Genomic DNA, 21956 nt, shown 5'->3' with positions numbered 1-21956 from the left:
ACCCAAACTTTTTTACTGACATTCAAGGCTCAACTTTAATCTTACCCAAATTCATAAATGTGATCCTACACACAGTAGCATTTGACTTTGTAACTTGTACAATTAACCAATATAGAGGAAGCAAGTTGTTTATAGTCATTTAACAAATGTTTAAGGGGCCTCCTTGGTGGCTCAGGGGTAAAGAATCTGCTTGCCAATGCAGGGGATGTGGGTTCAATTACTGGTCCAGGAAACCTGTGTTCTAGAGTCCAAGAGCCACTACTGAGCTCACGTGCCTAGAGCCATGCTCCACAATAAGAGAAGCCACCACAATGAGAAGCCTGCACCCTGCAACTAGAGAGTAGACCCTGCTTGCTGCAACTATAGAAAAACCCATGCAGCAATGAAGACCCAGTGCAGGCATAAATAAATAAATCTTTAAAATAAATAAATAAATATCTGAGTATTTACCCTGTTCCAGATATCATTCTAGGTGTTTGGGGGACATAGTGAAGAAAACAGACAATAAGCCCTGCTTTTGTGGCACTTAACTCTTGGTGATGGTCGGGGAGGCTGGGGAGTGAGAATAGGAGTAATAAAAACAAAGATAAAATTTATTAAATGGGAAAAGTTCAAAGCTATGAAGGAAATAGAAAGGGTGGTAATATAAGAGTGTTTGGGGTGGCAGTGGATGACAAGTTGTAGTCAGGGATGATCCCCTGTGAGTGTTCTTTGCCTAAAACCTGAATTCCAAGGAGGAGGCAGCCATAGGACAATTTGGGAGGAAGATTCCCATGAAAATTACTAAGAACATAAAAGTGGGGGAGGGGGCATTTCTTCTGTACAGAAGGCAAGCATTTACTGATTGAGGGTAGACAAGAGGACCAAATTAAAATTCTGCTTCCTCTGAATAAAAGGGTATGCTTAGAAGATGAGGAGACCGGGACAAACCTCACTGCTGCTGCTAAGTCACTTCAGTCGTGTCTGACTCTGCGACCCCATAGACGACAGCCAATCAGCCTCCCCCTATCCCTGGGATTCTCCAGGCAAGAAGACTGGAGTGGGTGGCCATTTCCTTCTCCAATTCATGAAAGTGAAAAGTGAAAGTGAAGTCGCTCATTTGTGTCCGACTCTTAGCAACACCATGAACCGCAGCCTACCAGGCTCCTCCGTCCGTGGGATTTTCCAGGCAAGAGTACTGGAGTGGGGTGCCATTGCCTTCTCCGTAATTCTGATAATGTTCATTGTATATTATCATGTTAAATATTCACAAAAACCCTGTGGGGTGGTAATTATTCTCTTTGTTAAGATGAAACCAAGGACCATATGGAAAGTTTACCCTAAGCCACACAGCTTTTAACAACAAAGGGACAGAAAACTTAATATGGTCAAGAATATCTGTTTGCAATCAACAGCCAACTTCCTATTATATAAGGGTTGGAGACTTGGATTCTCTAATCAAAGAGAATTAACAATCATAGTTTCTTGCCAACTCGGAAAAATAAAACTGAACTATTTACTAAATAGCAGAGTGATCATTTTCTAGATAGTGAAATTAAGGGTGATTTTTATTTTCTTAATCCAGGCTCTGTTCCATACTGGCTGTGTATCCTTGAGAATGTTGCTAAACATCTCTGTGTTTTGGTTTCCTTATTTGCAAAAGATGGATAATAACAATACTCACATCATAAGGCTGTTGCAAGGAGTAAATAAAATAATCTATGTGTTTAAAATAGTGCCCAACCTATAAGTACTTAATAAATGCTAATGATTATCATTACCTCAATATAATTTTAATTTGAATTGTTTGAGCATATGTCCATATGTTCAAAAGCCATTTGTCCATATGTTTAAAAACCATTTGTACTTATCTATGATTTATCTATACATGTCTTTTGCTTATATTTCTATTATTATCTTGTTCATTTGTATGGGCAAGATATGTGTGGTTTTTTAATTCCCTCTCTAGTCTTATGTGTTTTATTAATCTGTTGTACAAAGAATATGTATTATTTTTATAAAGAAGAAAATTGTGGGATACTAAAACTTGCCCAAAAGACCTTGGAGGGTCTTAGCAGAACTTTTCTTGACTCAACTCATTCCTAAATGCACCAAAACTCTTCTGCTAACTAGACCGCCATCTCAATGGTTTTTTGCTTTGGAGGCCAACCTCCTTTTCAGGGCAAAGGGCAAACTCTTTACTGGAGCTTTCATGGCCCTATCTACTTTAAAGGCCCATCTGCCACTCTGCTCTACACTCCTGCCATTTTACTCTGTGGCTAGGTACACACCAACACACCTTTGCCACTGTTCATGCTGCTTCCTTTACCTATAGTAACCTCCCTGCCCCCTGCCTTTTTACTGCCACTTGAACTCCTAGCTTCAGGAGCCCCTGAAATGCCCCCTCTTGAGCACTTTCCCAGGCACCAGCCCACCCCCTTCATCTACCGGCCATAGCTAATCATCCACTCTCCCATGCTTCTTTAGCACTTTGTGCTCATCCTTGTCACAGCATTTGAAGGAGTGTGTCATCATTGCCCAAGTGTCTGTCCAACCCTCCAGATTATAAACCAGAACAAGCCATGGGTCTTAGATACCTGAGTCCCCAATTCCTAACATAATTCCAGGTATATAGTAGGTGCTTACATATGCTCAGTGAATGCTTAAATGACTAGGGTCTGGAGTGTTTGTCCTATAGCTTCAAGTGGACAGATGAGTTTTTCATGACCTGGAAAGACACTTGTATGATTTATCTTGTTTGCTTTGTTTGGTAACATGCTATCTCCTCTAAAGTGAATAGTGATGGTCTTGTTGAAAGTTCTGAAAAAAGAATGTACAGAGATAGGAGGAAATAAAGAAAGCATTAATACTCTGGTTTCATGGGTGGGGAGACTTCCCTGGTGGCTCAGATGGTAAAAAATAGGAGACCCAGATTTGATCCCTGGATCAGGAAGATCCCCTGGAGAAGGGAATGGCAACCCACTCCAGTAGTCTTGCCTCGAAAAATCCCATAGACAGAAGAGCCTGGTGGGCTACAGTCCATGGGGTCACAATTTCTATGGTGGGGGGGAGACCTGTCTACCTGGGAGTATGTGCTTCTCTGCTAAAGAAGAGTGGAGGCAGTCCTGTCACAGCATGGGATAGGAAATGGGAGTGCCCTAATTAAGCACCTTCCTCACCCCAGGACTTCCATCACATCACCCAGATCTGCCCTCTGGCCAGAAACATTTGCTTCCTTTTCCCACCCTTCAGTTCAGTTCAGTCACTCACTTGTGTCCAACTTTTTGTGACCCCATAGACCACAGCACACCAGGCTTCCCTGTCCATCACCAACTCCTGGAGTTTACTCAAACTCATGTCCATTGAGTCGGTGATGCCATCCAACCATCTCATCCTCTGTTGTCCCCGTCTCCTCCTGCCTTCACTTTCCCAGCATCAGGGTCTTTTCAAATGAATCAGTTCTTCACATCAAGTGGCCAAAGTATTGGAGTTTCAGCTTCAACATCAGTCCTTCCGATGAATATTCAGGACTGATTTCCTTTAGGATTGACTGGTTTGATCTCCTTGCAGTCCAAGCAACTCTCAAGAGTCTTCTCCAATACCAAGGTTCAAAAGCATCAATTCTTTGGTGCTCAGCTTTCCTTATGGTCCAACTCTCACATCCATACATGACTACTGGAAAAACCATAGCTTTGACTAGATGGACCTTCCTATTCCTAAAGTGAAAGTGAAAGTGAAGTCATGTCCAACTGTTTGCAACCCCATGGGCTGTAGCCTACTAGGCTCCTCTGTCCATGGGATCTTCTAGGCAAGAGTACTGGAGTGGGTTGCCATTCCCTTCTCCAGAGGATCTTCCCAACCCAGGGATCGAACCCTGGTCTCCCGCACTGCAGACAGATGCTTTACTGTCTGAGCCATCAGGGAAGGCCGCAGGCTTTTTTACAGCCAGGGACCCACTGGGGTTTACAAGCGCATTTTAACAAGGGCCACACAGAGACAACATCCTATCTTTATTGTCCTTAGTTCAGGCCTGTTGCCCATGTTTTGGGTCCAACACCTCCCTCCTCTGAGAAGCCTTTTCTGAGAAAAAACTTTGAGTGCCTTTTGACTCACTTGTTTGAGTTCATGCATTACAGTGTAAAGATGGAAATGTTTTACACCATCAGTGTCCTCCAGCCAAAGATCACAAAAACATGCCTGTAGTTGAGTGAGCTCAGTTTGCTATTCATTGCAGTAAGGGAAAACACACATCATGGGGGAACCACATGATGTCTTAACAAGCATCAGAAAGAACCTGTTACAGAGGCTGGGGTTTGGTTGAATAATTTGGGGAAGTTTTGCCTTCAAGGAAAGAGGGGTTTGCCCTAGATTAGATGTCTTTAGGTAGCTGAGGCAATTCTCTGATTGGCATTTGAGTAAATCTTACCTGTAGGAAGAGGAAACTAGAACCAGGATAAAGATGTAATTGGTAAAGAAGTTGTAGACATTCATTTTAGTCAAGATGGGGGAATGTTTAGTACTGTATTACCTTGTTTTTGGTCCTGTTTTGTCTCCTTTCAATATGGTCTCAGAGTGACCATGTCTGATGTTGATGTTCTATGACACTGTTCTATGACAAGTTCAATAGGAAATAAGATGGCCAAAGCTGATGTGTGAGGTATGTTTCAATTCCAGATTAAAGGTCAGGAGATTGGTCCTAGTCCTGGCTCTTTGACTAACTGGCATGACTTTGGGGGAGCCAGTTAGCAGCTCTAAACCTTAGTTTCCCCATTTAAAAAAGAATGGTCTTAGATTCTATATCTGAAGGCCTTTCCTGCCCTGAAACTCTAGGAGAATGTGTGTTTCTCTTGCATCTCTTCCGTCTTTATAGAAAATGCTAAAGGCGACTTGGCCACACATCCTTATGTGTGTGCATGCTAAGTTGCTTTAGTTGTGTCTGACTCTGTGTGACCCTATGGACTATAGCCCCCCAGGCTCCTCTGTCCATAGAATTCTCCAGGCAAGAATACTGGAATGGATTGCCATGCCCTCCTCCACGGAATCTTCCCAACCCAGGGATCAAATCCGCGTCTCTTACATCTCCTGCATTGGCAGGCAGGTTCTTTACCACTAGCACCACCCCAGAAATCCACACATCCTTATAGAGGGGAATTAATACTTAACAAATGTTATTATAGGTGATCTGTTTAAAAATCAACTGAGATTTTAATCTTAACACTGTGAGTCATTATTGATTCCAAATTAAGGAGTTAAATGTAAACATTCAGAAGATATCCAAAAAGAAGAAAGTATAAAATTCATTTCTGGATGAGAAAAGATTTGCAAATTTATGATGTTAAAACCAAGAAAAAATATCATTAGATTTTACAACATAAAAATGAAAAACTACATACTTAGAAACATTAACCAACTTAGAAGGCAAAATCAAACTGAAAAAACATTTTCAACAAATGCTCAGTATCCTAAATATAATTCTATCTTGTTCCATCTACCTAACTCATATTTTGATTGAACTCCACCTATACAGATGATAAAACTGAGACCTAGAAATGATAAGTAACTGTTCCAAGATCACTTAGGACAGCAAATGTTAAACCAACTCAGACCTCAGAGTGGGATTCAGCCTTTTTTTTGCTGTCTTTATAATGAGAATTTTGGATTAGAGATTATTGACATTGCCTTCCAAATTTAAACCAATGATTTACAGCAACACCATGCTCCATTCCTGAGGTGAGACAGAGGAAAAATAAAAACACTGAAATTTGTTTGGATTAATGAAAGGAAAAAAATCCCTCTTTACAATTATGAGACTTATTAGTATTTTCCCTAAATGTAACATCCAGATGTAATTTGCTGTCTTTTTCAAAAAATATTTTTAGTGCTACAAAACTTTTTTTTACAGAATGACTGTAAAAGCAGTTAATTTCTGTGTAATTTTCAAAATTACACTTGAGGTCTGGACTAAGTGGATCTTGAGATCATTAAAAAGTCTGGGACTGTTACCTCTGAAACATCCTAGGAAGATGGCCCTTTTAATGTCTGTCATGCTTAGCTCTTAGGAGATGACCTGATCTTTTAAAGAAACCTCTTTTTTATTCAGTCTTCAAAGCTTTAAGTGAATTTGTCTGGGTTCGTTATACACCTTCTAGCTCCTAACTTCTTCAACACTTCGACGTTCAGTTCTGACTGCATTCATTTCAATTTGTCTACTCTTTTCCAACTATTTTTAACCAAGTTAAATAGTCCAAATTCTCTTTCTCTTCTTGAGAAGTTTTTAGTACTGCTAACATAGGAGATATACAACATTTTTATGACCCTGTCTCTATTCACATGAGCCATTACCAGGTGGAAATTCCCAGGTGGGAAATTTCTCACAGTTCACATGGCCCAGGATGCCTTCATAAATAATTTCCTGCACAATCACATAAAGGACAGGAGCCTAAAAGACCTCAACACACGTCAGAACCCTAAGGCGTCAAAGAACAAGTAGGCAATTGTGAGCAATTTGACACCCAAGGGCCTTGGCCGTTCATTGGACACAGAGCACGTCAATCTTTGTTTGTCAGCAAATGAGTCCAAAGCTCGTGACAAGGGGGCGCGTGATACTGTCTACTCTTCTGGCGCCGCCCCTCGACTGTGGCCTGGCTCCACTGCCTGAGGCCCGGCTTCCAGGGGTCGCTTCCGCTGTTGGCCGCCTACCTTCCCGGTCGTGGGGCCTCCTCTGTGGTCCCTTCAGTGACTGCCTCGTTCCTTCTCACTGCCCTCAGCCTCCGCTCAGGGCAGCCATTTTGGGTGCCAGCACCTGCGCCACTGCTGTCGTCGCCAGCCCAGCTGAGGTAACTGCCCGCTGCCATGTCCACCACGGGGGATGGAGATCCGGCCCCTGGCAGGCAGGAAGGCACAGCAGGTGCGGCGGGGGCACAGGCCGGAGCCCGCGAAGGTGTGGACCGCAACTCTGTGCCTCGCAGGGGTGACGCCATGCCTGAGGCCGAGGCGGGTGGAGTCGCGGGGCCCTCAGGAGGCCTGAGGGAGGCGGCCATGGAGGGCTGGAGTGCTGAGGAGGACTCAGACATCGGGCCGGCAGAGGAGGAGGAGGAGGAAGAGGAGGAGGAGGGTGGCGTGGGCCGCATGGTGGACGCGCGCCACTTCCCCATGTCCGGCTTCCGCTTAACGTTCGTGGATCTGGTGCACTCAGTGCTCAACCGTTTCTACTACAACAACCACGTCCTCGTCCGGCCCCCTGACGGCCAAGTGCCGGTCCGGCGCCGGACCCGGCCGCGCTTGTCTCATCACAGCTCGGCCGCCATGGCCGGGTTCCCCGAGGTCCAGGTGCCGTCGGTTGGACCGGGGGCGGGGCCGGCGGAGGAAGCCCAGGAGGCCGAGGAAGCCGAGGAGGCCTCTTTATGGGAGACGGCCGCCGAGGAGTCTGAGGAATCCAGCTTGTGGGAAATGGCGCAGGAGCCAGCCGCGCCTGCGGGTGAGCCTTCGAGGGGTGAGGGGGGGGGGGGGGATTGGGGGGTGGGGTGGATGGAAACACTGGCAGCTGCAGGCCAGGTCTGGGGACCAGGGATCCCAAGGAGGGGGCAGGCTCAGAGCGGGGGACCTGGGGTGGGGGGCGGGAGTCAGGGCCTCCTTGAATCGAAGGCCAGAGGAAGCCCAACTCCATAACAACTTCTTTGGTCTGGGGGGAAAATAAGCTGCCCTCTACCAACCCTGGTAAGAGGTCTGAGATGATTGGTGCCAGTTATGAGTCCATAGGTGAAGGTCAGTGGAGGCAGGTGTTCGAGAGAGAGCTTGGGAGGACATGGAAGAGAACAAGCAAATGATGTACCTCGTATTTGGTTCATGGCTTTTTAAAATGGCAAGATTCTTGGAAAGTTGATCCCAAAACATTATGAACTCATACAAGAACACTTGGTCAAAATGAAATATTCAGGGGATTGAGGAACTAATGAGCTTCCCCATAGAATTTGTTATTGAGGCAAAACATATTTTGGCAAGAAAGTTCTGACCAAAACATCCAGAATGCATCAGAGGATTCTGATCCTTCACCAGAAGTAATCAGTAGCACAGGGTGACAGATCTACTAGAAAAGAATAAATAATGTGATTGTGAAAATGATCAAGCAGCAGCAAAGTGAGGGCCATGGAAATGTTGTATCCACCAGAAGGAAGGCCCCCAGTTACTCTTTTCTTAGTTGCTTCTGTCCTCCTGCTTCTCCTAAGGGTAGAGTACTGGATATCTTGCTATTCCTTATGAGTTGGGATTTTTTTTTCTGTGAATGTCTGGTCCCAAAGTCTATTATTATTCTCTCAAGAAACAACTGAATGCCAGGATGAGAACTCCAAAGCAGCAGCTCAGGGCACCAAAAGTGAGGGGAAAGAAAAGGAGTATAACAAAAAACAAGAAGAACCAGAAAAGGATCTGGACCCAGCAAAGGACAGGCCCAGAAAGTCCAGGTATTGGTGTATAGCTTTGAAAATAACCCAGCTGTTCCCAGGCATTTACCAGTTTTGTTTTTGCTTTTTAATTCTCAGAGTAAATTAAGAAAACGTTTGTTTAAAATTAGTTCAACAACTCAAATTTACCTAATGTTTATAGAACATTCCTGCACCCAGTAATATAAAGAGCATGAAGTGAAATATACTTCATGGCTTCTCATTTGTTCTTATGAGGTCTTTTGTCCTCTATCTGTAAGACTACCAACAAGTTGTAAATGTGTCAGTACCTAAGACCAGTATTTCTTTAGAAAACAGTGACTAAAAGCAGCAGCAGCTGGGCTGTGCACTAGTTTGGCCTTCATTTCTTGACCACAGAAGTGCAGTCTCCTGCACTAAGAGAAGACGTCTTTTAGAATGTAACTACTTACAAATAGCAAAATGTTCAGAATTTCAAGTAGGACCACATTTAGTGATTAATACTTAAACATTTGTTCAGTTGTAGATTTTTATATTTTATGTGACAGACAAAAGAAACAGGCATAGTATGACTTGTTTATCACTGAGTTGGTAGTGAAGGTGTATATCTTGTCTTTAATGATTAACATTTTTTCCTTCATTTTCATAGTGCTGTGTTTCATAATAACAGCCTCTTTCTCATATGGTAGATATGGAAACAGAGGCTCTAGGAGGGTAAGGGAGTATCATCTGTGGAGTGAGTACAGGCTTTTAAGGTAGAAAGAGTGATTTAAGTCCCAGACTAGCCTCTCAAAGGAAGGGGGAAAAAAAGCATTTATGGTGTTGGGCAAGAGGGAGACAAGGTTGGTAGGATCACATGATTGAAGCCATCAGGTTGTACATGCACCCAGTATCCAGGGTGCAGGTTACAAAAGGAAAATGTGTTTTTCTTCTCTCTTTGTTGAGATACAACCCTCAGATAGCAGATATACATAAGGCTGACTGTTTTCTTAGATTTAGAAAGTCTCTGGTGCTGGCTTATGCTGTCTAATTGTTCATTTTCTCTCATTTCTTCCTGCAGTTTGGAAGACTAGAAAGAAGACAGAGAAAGAAGAAAGGATCCATTTTTCACTATTTTTAGATTTTTCAGAAGCCCATGGGAATGTTATTAATGTTGATTTCATTCCAAAATTCATCACCCAAAAAGCAACTAATGATAATATCTAATAAAAAATCCAATATCTAATTGGCTTTTATCTTTTTTTTTTTTTGGCTTTTATCTTTTACAGATAGTTTTAACTAGAACAAATGCTGTCAAATATAAGTTTTAAAGTAATAAACTGAAATATAGATTTATGTATATAAATAATCCTGATTTAAATCTCTTTAAAAATGAGAAGCCATTTTACATCATTGGAAAGCATCACACTCCACCATTTGATAAGCCTGTTTTAAATTCTTTTATTGCAGCCCAAAATAAAATTTGTATTTTTTTTCCATTTATTTTTATTAGTTGGAGGCTAATTACTTTACAATATTGTAGTGGTTTTTGCCATACATTGACATGAATCAGCCATGGATTTACATGTGTTCCCCATCCTGATCCTCCCTCCCACCTCCCTCTCCATCCCATTCCTCTGGGTCTTCTCAGTGCACCAGCCCTGAGCACTTGTTTTAAAACAATTTTGTAAAGACTGAAATTGAAGTCATGGCTTTAGATCTGAACTTGTTTACTAGTCACTAGCCATGTGTGGCTGCTGAACATTGAAAATGTGGCTAATCTGAGTTGAGATGTGCTACAAATGTAAAAAGTAATGTAAAGTCTCATTAATAACTAATTACATGTTGAAATGATAATCTAGTATAAATATAGCATTAAAATTACTGTCTCCAGTTTCTTTTTACTTTTTTAAAAATTTATTTTTACTTTTGGCAGCACTGGTCTTCATTGCCACACATGGGCTTTCTCTAGTTACAGTGCACAGGCTTCTCATTGAGGTGGCTTCTTTTGTGGAGCATGAGCTGTAGGGCAAATGGGCTTCAGGAGTTGCAGCACATGGGCTTAGTTGCCCCTCAGCATGTGGGATCTTCCTGTACAAGGGATTGAACCTGTGTCCCCTGAACTGCAAGGCGGATTCTTAACCACTTTACCACCAGGGGTGCCCTCTTTACTTTTTTAAATGTGGCTACAGTCCATAGGGTCGCAAAGAGTCAGACACGACTGAGCAACTTCACACACACACACACACACACACTAGAACATTTAAAATTACACATGACTTGTGTTATATGTGTATTTCATAGTACTGCTGGGTGCTTTTGAAGGAAACCTGATGGATGGTCCAGTTTGCCTGGAGGCCAGATGGTGCTGCTGAGCCTGAGCCCAGACGCTGATTTGGAGCACTGGTTCTCAAAGTTTGGTCCTTAAAATAGCATTATTAGCATCACCCATGAATTCTTAGGCTCCACCCAAGACCTGTGAATCAGAAACTGGGAGTGGAGCCCAGCGGTCTGTTTTAACAAGCCCTCCAGGGGATTCTGATGCAGCCAAGGTTTGAGAGGCGCTGGTTGAGAGCCACAGGGGGCAAAGTTGAGACCCACCTATGGTGGGACCAGCCTTTGTTCACTGCCTTGGGGCTGTTGGAGGTAAATTGAATAGGACAGTAGGGGCTGGATTGGGGAGGAAATTAGGATTCACAGGGGCTGAGACACAGAGAGGCTGTGGATAGGGGATGGCACCAGAGAAATACCCAAAAAGGGACAGAGCTAGTTCCAGAAAGTCACAGACATGATACCAGGTATATGAAGTCCTAAGAGAACCTTCACTCAGCAGGAATGGATGGTAGATACATAGAGTTGCCTGTGAGGATGTATGCATATGCAAGCATACAGAAAGGCATGTGATGGAAAGACAAACCACATTTAGGATGGTGGTTACCTCTCGGGGGAAGAAAAGGACAGTGATCCTATTGGGGAGGGATATGTAGTGGGCTTCAACTGTATCTGTAATTTACATTTCTTAAACTGGGTGGTGGGTAAGTAGTGTTTATAGTAGTATTTATAATTTTGTGCAGATCTGAAGTATGTCATAATAAGTAAAAATAAAAAGAGAAAAGGGATAAAATGGACTTAATCTTTGAACTCTGTTTAAGGTAATAAAAAGATAAAGTTGTAGATGACCAGAGTGGAGGATCAGAGAAGGGGAAGGGCCTGGGGATTTGAGACTAGACAGGCTCATTTCTGCATTTACTTAAGTCTTCCTAGGTATCTGAAACATGGTCTAGCTGGAGCATACTTTGTTCCCACGGGCTTGGCTCCTGACCTTGTAGATAACTGTTAACCTACTGTCATGTTCTGTGGTGGCATGTCTTATATTCTATGTGCACATGCAAATACACACACTACATCCACCTATTCCATCAAAACCAACCCCTGGACTGAACCTTTAAATGGCTGGGACCTTTAAGGGTTTTATTTATCTTTCTTTCCCAAAGCCCCAGTCAATGAGTTTTCCTCTTAGTAAGTATTTAATGTCGATTAAAGTGAAGTAAACTTAAGATCCCCACAACTCTTTTTTTTTTTTTTTTTTTTGGTCACCAGTGTTGACATTTTAAAATGTGTTATATTATTCCTTATGGCTAGAACCACATGGTGAGACAGAAGGCAAAGCACTCCCTGTCACCATTATTTCAACTGAAAGGGCAGGTCAACTAGTGGGATTTGAGGACCTTCAAACTGGTTCTGATTTGTTAGTATTTCTGCGGTGCTAGTTGTTAAAACAGTATTGCTTCCAGGCCCAGGCAAGAGGTATCTCTGTCTTGAGCTCTGTGCTTTAGAGGGCCACTTTGGTCCTCTTCCAGCCACACCCCTCCCGCCAGGGCCAAGCCCGTGGGAACAAGGGGTGTGTCCTTGCTAGCCCATGCTCCAGGTACCTGGCAGCCCTGAACAGTCCCTAGCCTGCTTCCAGGGCCTATGTGCTCCTCTTAGACCTGTCCTGGGGAGGGCTGACTGCACTCACTGCTGGGGTGGGTGCTCCCAGGCCCAAGGAGGGGTTGTAGGCCCAGAAGGGGATGTGGCCTGGCCTAGGAGCCAGGGCATGGGCAGGGGGAGGGGAGGGAGGGCAGCTCTTCCCACATCATCAGGGCAGAACATAGAGGAGTCTGAGAATTCTAAATCCCAACCTGGCCTTTCAGGTCATTAGGAAGTTACATTTGTCGTGGAAGAAGATACAACATATTTAATGGTTTATCATTTGATTTGAACATTTCAAATATTTTTAGACATGTGGATCCCTAACTGAACGCTTTTTCTGAACCTTGCAAATAGGACAAATGTTTCAGGCAGGCCAGATTAAATATCTGCTCTATCACCCCTTTCCCTTTTCACTCCATGTTACACCTATTCCTGAGCATAGTGGGCCTCATGCTTCTGAAAATGTTTTTTACTTATTTTTAATTGAAGTATAATTGCTTTACAGAATTTTGTTGTTTTCTGCCAGACATCAACATGAACCAGCCATAGGTATACATTTGTCCCCTCCCTCTTGAACATCCCTCCCATCTCCCTCCCCATCCCACGCCTCTAGGTTGATACAGAGCACTTGTTTGAGTTCCCCAAGCTATATAGCAAATTGCCATTGGCTATCTATTTTACATATGGTAATGTAAGTTTCCATGTTACTCTCTCGATACATCTCACCCTCTCCTCCCACCCCGCCATGTCCATAAGTCTGTTCTCTATGTCTGTCTCTCCATTGCTGCCCTGCAAATAAATTCATTGGTACCATCTTTCTAGATTCCATATATATGTGTTAGTATACAATATTTCTCTTTCTGACTTACTATGCTCGGTATAATAGGCTCTAGGTTCATCTACCTCATTAGAATAGACTTAAATGCATTCCTTTTTATGGCTGAGTAATATTACATTGTATATATGTACCACAGCTTCTTTATTTATTTATCTTTTGATGGACATCTAGGTTGCTTCCATGTTCTAGCTATTGTAAAGAGTACTACAATGAACATTGGGGTACATGTGTCTTTTTCAATTTTGATTTCCTCAGGGTATATGCCTAGGAGTGGGATTGCTGGGTCATATGGTGGTTTTATTGCTAGTTTTTTAAGGAATCTCCATACTGTCTTCCACAGTGGCTGTATCAATTTACATTCCCGCCAACAGTGCAAGAGGGTTCCCTTTTCTCCACACCCTCTCCAGCATTTATTTTTGTAAACTTTTTAATGATGGGCATTCTGACTGGTGTGAGGCAAGATCTCATTATAGTTTTGATTTTCATTTCTCTAATAAAGAGCCTCTTGATGAAAATGAAACAGGAGAGTAAAAAGAGCTGGCTTAAAACTCAACATTGAAAAAACTAAGATCATGGCCTCAAGTCCCATCACTTCATGGCAAATAGATGGGGTGACAATGGAAACAGTGAGAGACTTTATGTGGGGGGGCTCCAAAATCACTGCAGATGGTGACTGCAGCCATGATATTAAAAGACGCTTGCTCCTTGGAAGAAAAGCTATGACAAACCTAGAGAGCATATTAAAAAGCAGAGACATTACTTTGCCGACAAAGGTCCCAATAGTCAAATCTATGGTTTTTCCAGTAGTCATGTATGGATGTGAGAGTTGGACCATAAAGAAGCTGAGCACTGAAGAATTGATGCTTTTGAACTGCGGTGTTGGAGAACTCTAATTGAGAGCCCTTGGACTGCAAGGAGTTCCAACCAGTCAATCCTAAAGGAAGTAAGTCCTGAATATTCATTGGACGGGCTGAGGCTGAAGCTGAAGCTCCAATACTTTGGCCACCTGATGCAAAGAACTGACTCCTTCTCCTCAGGGTCTTTTCTAAGGGGACAACAGAGGATGAGATGGTTGGATGGCATCACCAATTCGATGGGTGTGAGTTTGAGCAAGTTCTGGGAGTTGGTGCTGGACAGGGAAGCCTGGCATGCTGCAGTCCATGGGGTCGCAAAGAGTCAGACATGACTGAGTGAGTGAGCTGAATAATGAGTGATGCTGAGCATCTTTTCATGTGTTTGTTAGCCATCTATATGTCTTCTTTGGAGAAATGCCTGTTTAGGTCTTTTTCCCACTTTTTGATTGGATTATTTGTTTTTCTGGTATTGAATTATATGAGTTGTTTGTATATTTGGAAATTAATCCTTTGTCAGTTGTTTCATTTGCTATTATTGTCTCTGATTCTGAGGGTTGTCTTTTCACCTTGTTTATAGTTTCCTTTGCTGTGCAAAAACTTTTAAGTTTAATCAGGTCCCAGCTGTTTACCTTTGTTTTTATTTCCATTACTGTAGGATCTTGCTTTGATTTCTGTCATTGAGTGTTCTGCCTATGTTTTCCTCTAAGAGTTTTATAGTTGCTGGTCTTACATTTAGGTCTTTAATCCATTTTGAGTTTCTCTTTGTGTATGGTGTTAGGAAATGCTCTAATTTCATTCTTTTACATGTAACTATCCAGTTTTCCCAGCACCACTTATTGAAGAGGTTATCTTTGCTTCACTGTATATTCTTGCCTCCTTTGTCAAAAATAAGGTAACCTTAAGTGCGTGGGTTATTTCTGGGCTCCTTTTGTTATATTTGTCTGTATCTATGTTTTTGTGCCAGTATCATACTGTTTTGATGACTGTAGCTTTGTTGTATAATCTGAAGTCAGGAAGGCTGATTCCTCCAGCTCCATGCTTCTTTTTCAAGACTGCTTTGGCTATTCAGGGTCTTTTGTGTCTCCATATGAATTGTGAAATTTGTTCTAGTTCTGTGGGGAAAAAGCCATTGGTATTTTGATAGGGACTGCACTGAATCTGTAGATTGCATTTGGTAGCATAGTCATTTTCACAGTATTAATTCTTCCAATCCAGGAACATGGAATATCTCTCCATCTGTTCATGTCATCATTGCTTTCTTTCATCAGTGTCTTATAATTTTCTGTATACATTTTTTTGTCTCCTTATGTAAGTTTATTCCTAGATATTTTATTCTTTTTGTTGCAGTGGTGAATGAGATTGATTCCTTAATTTCTCTTTCTCATTTTTCATTGTTAGTATATAGGAATGAAGTGATTTCTGTGTATTGATTTTGTATGCAGTGACTTTGCTAAATTCACTGATTAGCTCTAGTAATTTTCTGATACTATCTTTAGGGTATACAATCAGCAAAAACAAGACCAGGAGCTGACTGTGGCTAAGATCATGAACTCCTTATTGCCAAATTCATACTTAAACCGAAGAAAGTAGGGATAACTGATAGACCATTCAGGTATGACCTAAATCAAATCCCTTATGACTATACAGTGGAAGTGAGAAATAGATTTAAGGGACTAGATCTGATAGACAGAGAACCTGATGAACTATGAACGGAGGTTCATGACATTGTACAGGAGACAGGGATCAAGACCATCCCCATGGAAAAGAAATGCAAAAAGGCAAAATGATTGTCTGAGGAGGCCTTACAAATAGCTGTGAAAAGAAGGGAAGTGAAAAGCAAAGGAGAAAAGGACAGATATTCCCATTTGAATGCAGAGTTCCAAAGAATAGCCAGGAAAGATAAGAAAGCCTTCCTCAGTGATCAATGCAAAGAAATAGAGGAAAACAATAGAATGGGAAAGACTAGAGTTGTCTTCAAGAAAATTAGAGATACCAAGGGAAAATTTCATGCAAAAATGGGCTCAATAGAAATGCAAATCAAAACCACAATGAGGTACCATTACATGCCAGTCAGGATGGCTGCTATCCAAAAGTCTACAAGCAATAAATGCTGGAGAGGGTGTGGAGAAAAGGGAACCCTCTTACACTGTTGGTGGGAATGCAAACTAGTACAGCTGCTGTGGAAAAGAGTGTGGAGATTTCTTAAAAAACTGGAAATAGAACTGCCATATGACCCAGCAATCCCACTTCTGGGCATACACACTGAGGAAACCAGATCTGAAAGAGACACGTGCACCCCAATGTTCATCGCAGCACTATTTATAATAGCCAGGACATGGAAGCAACCTAGATGCCCATCAGCAGACGAATGGATAAGGAAGCTGTGGTACATATACACCATGGAATATTACTCAGCCATTAAAAAGAATTCATTTGAACCAGTTCTAATGAGATGGATGAAACTGGAGCCCATTATACAGAGTGAAGTAAGCCAGAAAGATAAAGAACATTACAGCATACTAACACATATATATATGGAATTTAGAAAGATGGTAACGACAACCCTATATGCAAAACAGAAAAAGAGACACAGAAGTACAGAACAGACTTTTGAACTCTGTGGGAGAAGGTGAGGGTGGGATGTTTCGAAAGAATAGTATGTATATTATCTATGGTAAAACAGATCACCAGCCCAGGTTGGATGCATGAGACAAGTGCTTGGGCCTGGTGCACTGGGAAGACCCAGAGGAATCGGGTGGAGAGGGAGGTGGGAGGGGGGATCGGGATGGGGAATACGTGTAAATCTATGGCTGATTTGTATCAATGTATGACAAAACCCACTGAAAAAATAAATAAATAAATAAAGGAAAAAGAAAATGGTATGGACCTAATAGAAGCAGAAGATATTAAGAAGAGGTGGCAAGAATACACAGAAGAACTGTACAAAAAAGATCTTCATGACCCAGATAATCACAATGGTGTGATCACTCACCTAGAGCCAGACATCCTGGAATGTGAAGTCAAGTAGGCCTTAGGAAGCATCACTATGAACAAAGCTAGTGGAGGTGATGGAATTCCAGTTGAGCTATTTCAAATCCTGAAAGATGATGCTGTGAAAGTGTCGCACTCAATATGCCAGCAAATTTGGAAAACTCAGCAGTGGCCACAGGACTGGAAAAGGTCAGTTTTCATTCCAATCCCTAAGAAAGGCAATGCCAAAGAATGCTCAAACTACTGCACAATTGCACTTATCTCACATGCTAGTAAAGTAATGCTCAAAATTCTCCAAGCCAGGCTTCAGCAATACGTGAACCAAGAACTTCCAGATGTTCAAGCCGGTTTTAGAAAAGGCAGAGGAACCAGAGATCAAATTGTCAATATCTGCTGGATCATCGAAAAAGCAACAGAGTTCCAGAAAAACATCTATTTCTGCTTTATTGACTATGCCAAAGCCTTTGACTGTGTGGATCACAATAAACTGTGGAAAATTCTGAAAGAGATGGGAATATAAGACCACCTGACCTGCCTCTTGAGAAACCTGCATGCAGGTCAGGAAGCAACAGTTAGAACTGGACATGGACCAACAGACTGGTTCCAAATAGGAAAAGGAGTACGTCAAGGCTGTATATTGTCACCCTGCTTATTTAACTTATATGCAGAGTACATCATGAGCAACGCTGGGCTGGAAGAAGCACAAGCTGGAATCAAGATTGCCGGGAGAAATATCAATAACCTCAGATATGCAGTTGACACCACCCTTATGGCAGAAAGTGAAGAGGAACTAAAAAGCCTCTTGATGAAAGTGAAAGAGGAGAGTGAAAAAGTTGGCTTAAAGCTTAACATTCAGCAAACTAAGATCATGGCATCTCGTCCCATCACCTCATGGAAAATAGATGGGGAGACAGTGGAAACAGTGTCATACTTCATTTTGGGGGGCTCCAAAATCACTGCAGATAGTGACTGCAGCCATGAAATTAAAAGACGCTTACTCCTTGGAAGGAAAGTTATGACCAACCTAGATAGCATATTAAAAAGCAGAGACATTACTTTGCCAACAAAGGTCAGTCTGGTCAAGGCTATGGTTTTTCCAGTGGTCATGTATGGATGTGAGAGTTGGAATGTGAAGAAAGCTGAGCACCGAAAAATTGATGCTTTTGAACTATGGTGTTGGAGAAGACTCTTGAGAGTCCCTTGGACTGCAAGGAGATCCAACCAGTCCATCATAAAGGAGATCAGTGCTGGGTGTTTGTTGGAAGGACTGATGCTGAAGCTGAAACTCCAGTACTTTGGCCACCTCATGTGAAGAGTTGACTCATTGGAAAAGACCCTGATGCTGGGAGGGATTGGGGGCAGGAGGAGAAGGGGACGACAGAAGATGAGATGGCTGGATGGCATCACCGACTCGATGGGCATGAGTTTGAGTAGACTCTGGGAGTTTGTGATGGACAAGGAGACCTGGCGTGCTGTGATTCATGGGGTCGCAAAGAGTCAGACACGACTGAGCGACTGAACTGAACTGAACTGATTATAGTATCATGTCATCTGCAATCAGTGAGGCTTTACTTCTTTTCCCATCTGGATTCCTTTTATTTCTTTTTCTTCTCTGATTGGCATAACTAGGACTTCAAAACCATGTTGAGTAATAGTAGTGAGAGTGGGCACCCTTGCCTTGTTCCTGATCTTGGAATGCTTTCAGTTTTTCCCCATTGAGAACGTTTGCTGTGGGCTTATCATATATGGACTTTTCTATGTTAAGGTAGGTTCCTTCTATGCCCATTTTTTTGGAGTTTTAATCACAAATGGGTGCTGAATTTTGTCAAATGCTTTCTCTGCATCTATTATATGGTTTTTATCTTTCAATTTATTAATATGGTGTATCACATTGGTTTGCATATATTGAAGAATTCTTGCATCCCTGGAATAAACTCAACTTGATCATGGTGTATGACCTTTTTAATGTGTTATTGAATTCTGTTTGGTAGAATTTTGTTGAGAATTTTTGCATCTATGTTCATCAGTGATACTGGCCTGTAATTCCAAAAAATGCCTCATTCTAATAGCCCATCTTGCTATGATACTTGGATCTAGTCCCTAGTTACCAGACTGGAGTAGAAATATGAACCATCTTGCCCCCTCTACTGCACTACCCTCCCACTGGTCACTTTCTTTGCTTCCTAGGTGTTTATATACAAACCTTCAATAACACCTCTTCCCCATACAAATACCCACCTGGAAGCCATCAGTTTGGTCAGGCACACCTAAGTGGAGGCCCTTTATGCCCTGCACTACCCCTTAAGAACATTTCATTTCTCTGACAACCTTCAGGTCTGATTTGTCAATATCCTATTTGATTGCCTTCCCCATGACAGACTACAGAACAGGTTCTGTTGTATTTGTTTTCATATGCAAAGATCAAAGAGGTTACAAAGAAGCTGGATGCTTTTAAGAATGTGTCTCTGGGCATGAAAAAATAACCTGTGTTTAAAAACAGAATTGTTAACTGTGGGAAAAATTAATAATGGTGAGTTCTCAGAATAAGAATGACCTAATAGAAGTTCACACTGAGATGAGAGAAGGTATAACAGCTAATCTGCCAGAATTACCTGGGTAAAGGGCATCCACCTAAATGAAACTTCATGAAGAAATTACAAAGGAAATAAAATGCAATTAATCAAGAACCTAACATTATCAAAAAGGTAAAGATACATGTGTTTTATAGAGAAAGCACAAAAATCCAGCATGTGATTGCGTGGTATCACATTATACCATCATCAGGAAAACCAAGGACCCACTGGTTTTCCTCAACCATTACACTCAGAACTCAAAAAGCACAGTTATGTCTAATCCTGCATTTCTGTTTAAGCAAAGTAGCCCCAAGGTATCAGAGGCAGACACAGTGAAAGGTATACTAAAACACTTTTGGGTTTCCCAAGAAAATGAGGTAGGCACTGCACAGGAATCCAAAGGGAGCTCACAGTGTTTGATGTGTTTGGGGGATAGAATTAAAGAGGAAGGACTTGGAGAGGAAATTTTAACCAACTTCCAGTGAACCTAGGTGAAAATCTAGGGTGGTTGGTGCCTTGGAGAGCCAGCCTATTAACCAACTGACTCCATGATGGCAAATGATTCTACATCTTTACTCCTTTGCCTGAAGTTCTTAATGGAGGCAATGCTACAAAAGACTGTGGGGCAAGATAGCAAGGAGTCAAAACTTGCTGGGCTACTTGTCCCCATCCCTCGTAGCTAACCATCCCTCTCATCCTGACTCCTCTCCTTTCCCACTCCCCATTTTGAACTTCCCTGTTCTCTGTAGTTGGGGGTGACTGGTTCACTGGGGATGTGGGGGCTGTCCAGCCTAGTAACTTTTGAGGTATGTATGTCTCTAGGAATGGGGGCAGGAAAGTGTGTCTGTGTGCTCAGTCATGTCAGACTCTTTGCAACCCCATGGGCTGTAACCCGCCAGCCTCCTCTGTCCATGGGCATTCCAAGGCAAGAATACTGGAGTGGGTTGCCATTTCCTTCTCCAGAGGACCTTCTGGACCCAGGAATTGAACCTGCATCTCTTGCAAATCCTGCTCTGGCAGGCAGAGTCTTTACCACTGTGCCACAGGGTGGGGGCAAGGGCATATAGCCTTGCTTTGGGCTAAAACCTTTGAAGCAGAAGCTCCTGAATGGAAGGCACTAAAAGTTTGGTTACATGGAGTTCTCCACTTCAATACTGGAGTGAGGGAGTAAGACAACTCTCCACTGGCCCCAGACTTTCTTCACTTGTTGTCTGCCTGATCAGAAGTATGGCCTTTGGCATCTGTAGAATTTTGAATTTCAGCAAGGTCTTAAGAGCTTCAACAATAGGATATGTAGGACATGCAATACATTTCTGGGCAATCGAAGACAGGGTCACAGTGAAATTGGGGCAAGATGCCAAACACTAATGGACTAACCAGAGGAGTACAATAATCCCCAAGAAATGTTCTGTCTCATAGGGAAGTGCTTACTGTTGCTAGACCTGGAACAGATTGACATGGGGCATGTGTAAAGAGTGTTCCATATAAGTGTTCTATAACTTATAATTAGTACAATAAGTGTACTATTACCCAATTCACAGGTATTATGGTCCCCCAGGGACACAGGGAAGGTGATTTAAGGGGTAGTGGACTGATTGGGAAACTAGTCTTTACAAAGCATGGAGTAGCAACGAAAAAGTGAGACATTTAACTAAGCACATAGTCCACAATCTTTGGACTAAATCATCGGGACTTTTACATTAGAGACACATTTTTTTCCTTTGTCAAGGAAAAATGACCTCTTAATAACTCCAAGAAAACATTTTTGCATCCTCTCTTCTAAAGCACATTGTCCCAAGATAACTGCTTTATAAGTAAATCTGAAACAATGTATCCAGCATCACAGCCCTTTCCTGAAAGCAGAAATCTCATAGGCAATGGTGAGTATTCAAAACAGGATGTGAAAGCCATAAGTAGACAGTCAAGACCTAGACAAGTTAAAACAACAACTGTTAATGGTAATAGTTATCCCAAATAGACAAAACAAGTCTCATCAAATTTAAGAAAATTGAAATTTTATCAAGTATCTTTTTGGATTGAAATGTTATAAAACTAGGAATCAAAAACAGGAAGAAGACTGGAAAATTCACAAATACATGGAAATTAAACAGTGCACTCCTGAACACTTAATGGGTCAAAGAAATCAAAGGGAAATAAAAGTAATGTATTGAAACAAATAAAAATAGAAATAGCATATCATAACTTATGCAGCAAAAGCAGTTTTAAGAAGAAAGTTTACAGTAATAAGTGCCTACATTAATTTTTAAAAAAGATCTCAAACAACCACACATTATACCTCAAGGAACTAGGAAAAATATAAGCCCAAAGTTAGCAGAAAGATGGAAATAAAGAT

General features: G+C 42.0%; 1 protein-coding gene across 1 annotated transcript; it reads left to right on the top strand.

Annotated features, from left to right (window-relative positions):
- The first annotated feature begins 6583 nt into the window (after positions 1–6583).
- On the top strand, positions 6584–9609 carry LOC122689453 (cancer/testis antigen 47A-like). Its single transcript, XM_043895863.1, has 3 exons — positions 6584–7456; positions 8297–8438; positions 9457–9609. Exons 1-3 carry the CDS (start codon positions 6832–6834, stop codon positions 9467–9469), a joined length of 780 nt encoding a protein of 259 aa, XP_043751798.1. The 5' UTR covers positions 6584–6831; the 3' UTR covers positions 9470–9609.
- Positions 9610–21956: the final 12347 nt, after the last annotated feature.

Source organism: Cervus elaphus, chromosome X (genome assembly GCF_910594005.1).
Source record: "Cervus elaphus chromosome X, mCerEla1.1, whole genome shotgun sequence".
Taxonomy (NCBI): Eukaryota; Metazoa; Chordata; class Mammalia; order Artiodactyla; family Cervidae; genus Cervus; species Cervus elaphus.
Note: the sequence above shows the minus strand (reverse complement) of the source record. Positions and strands in the feature narration are given on the sequence as shown.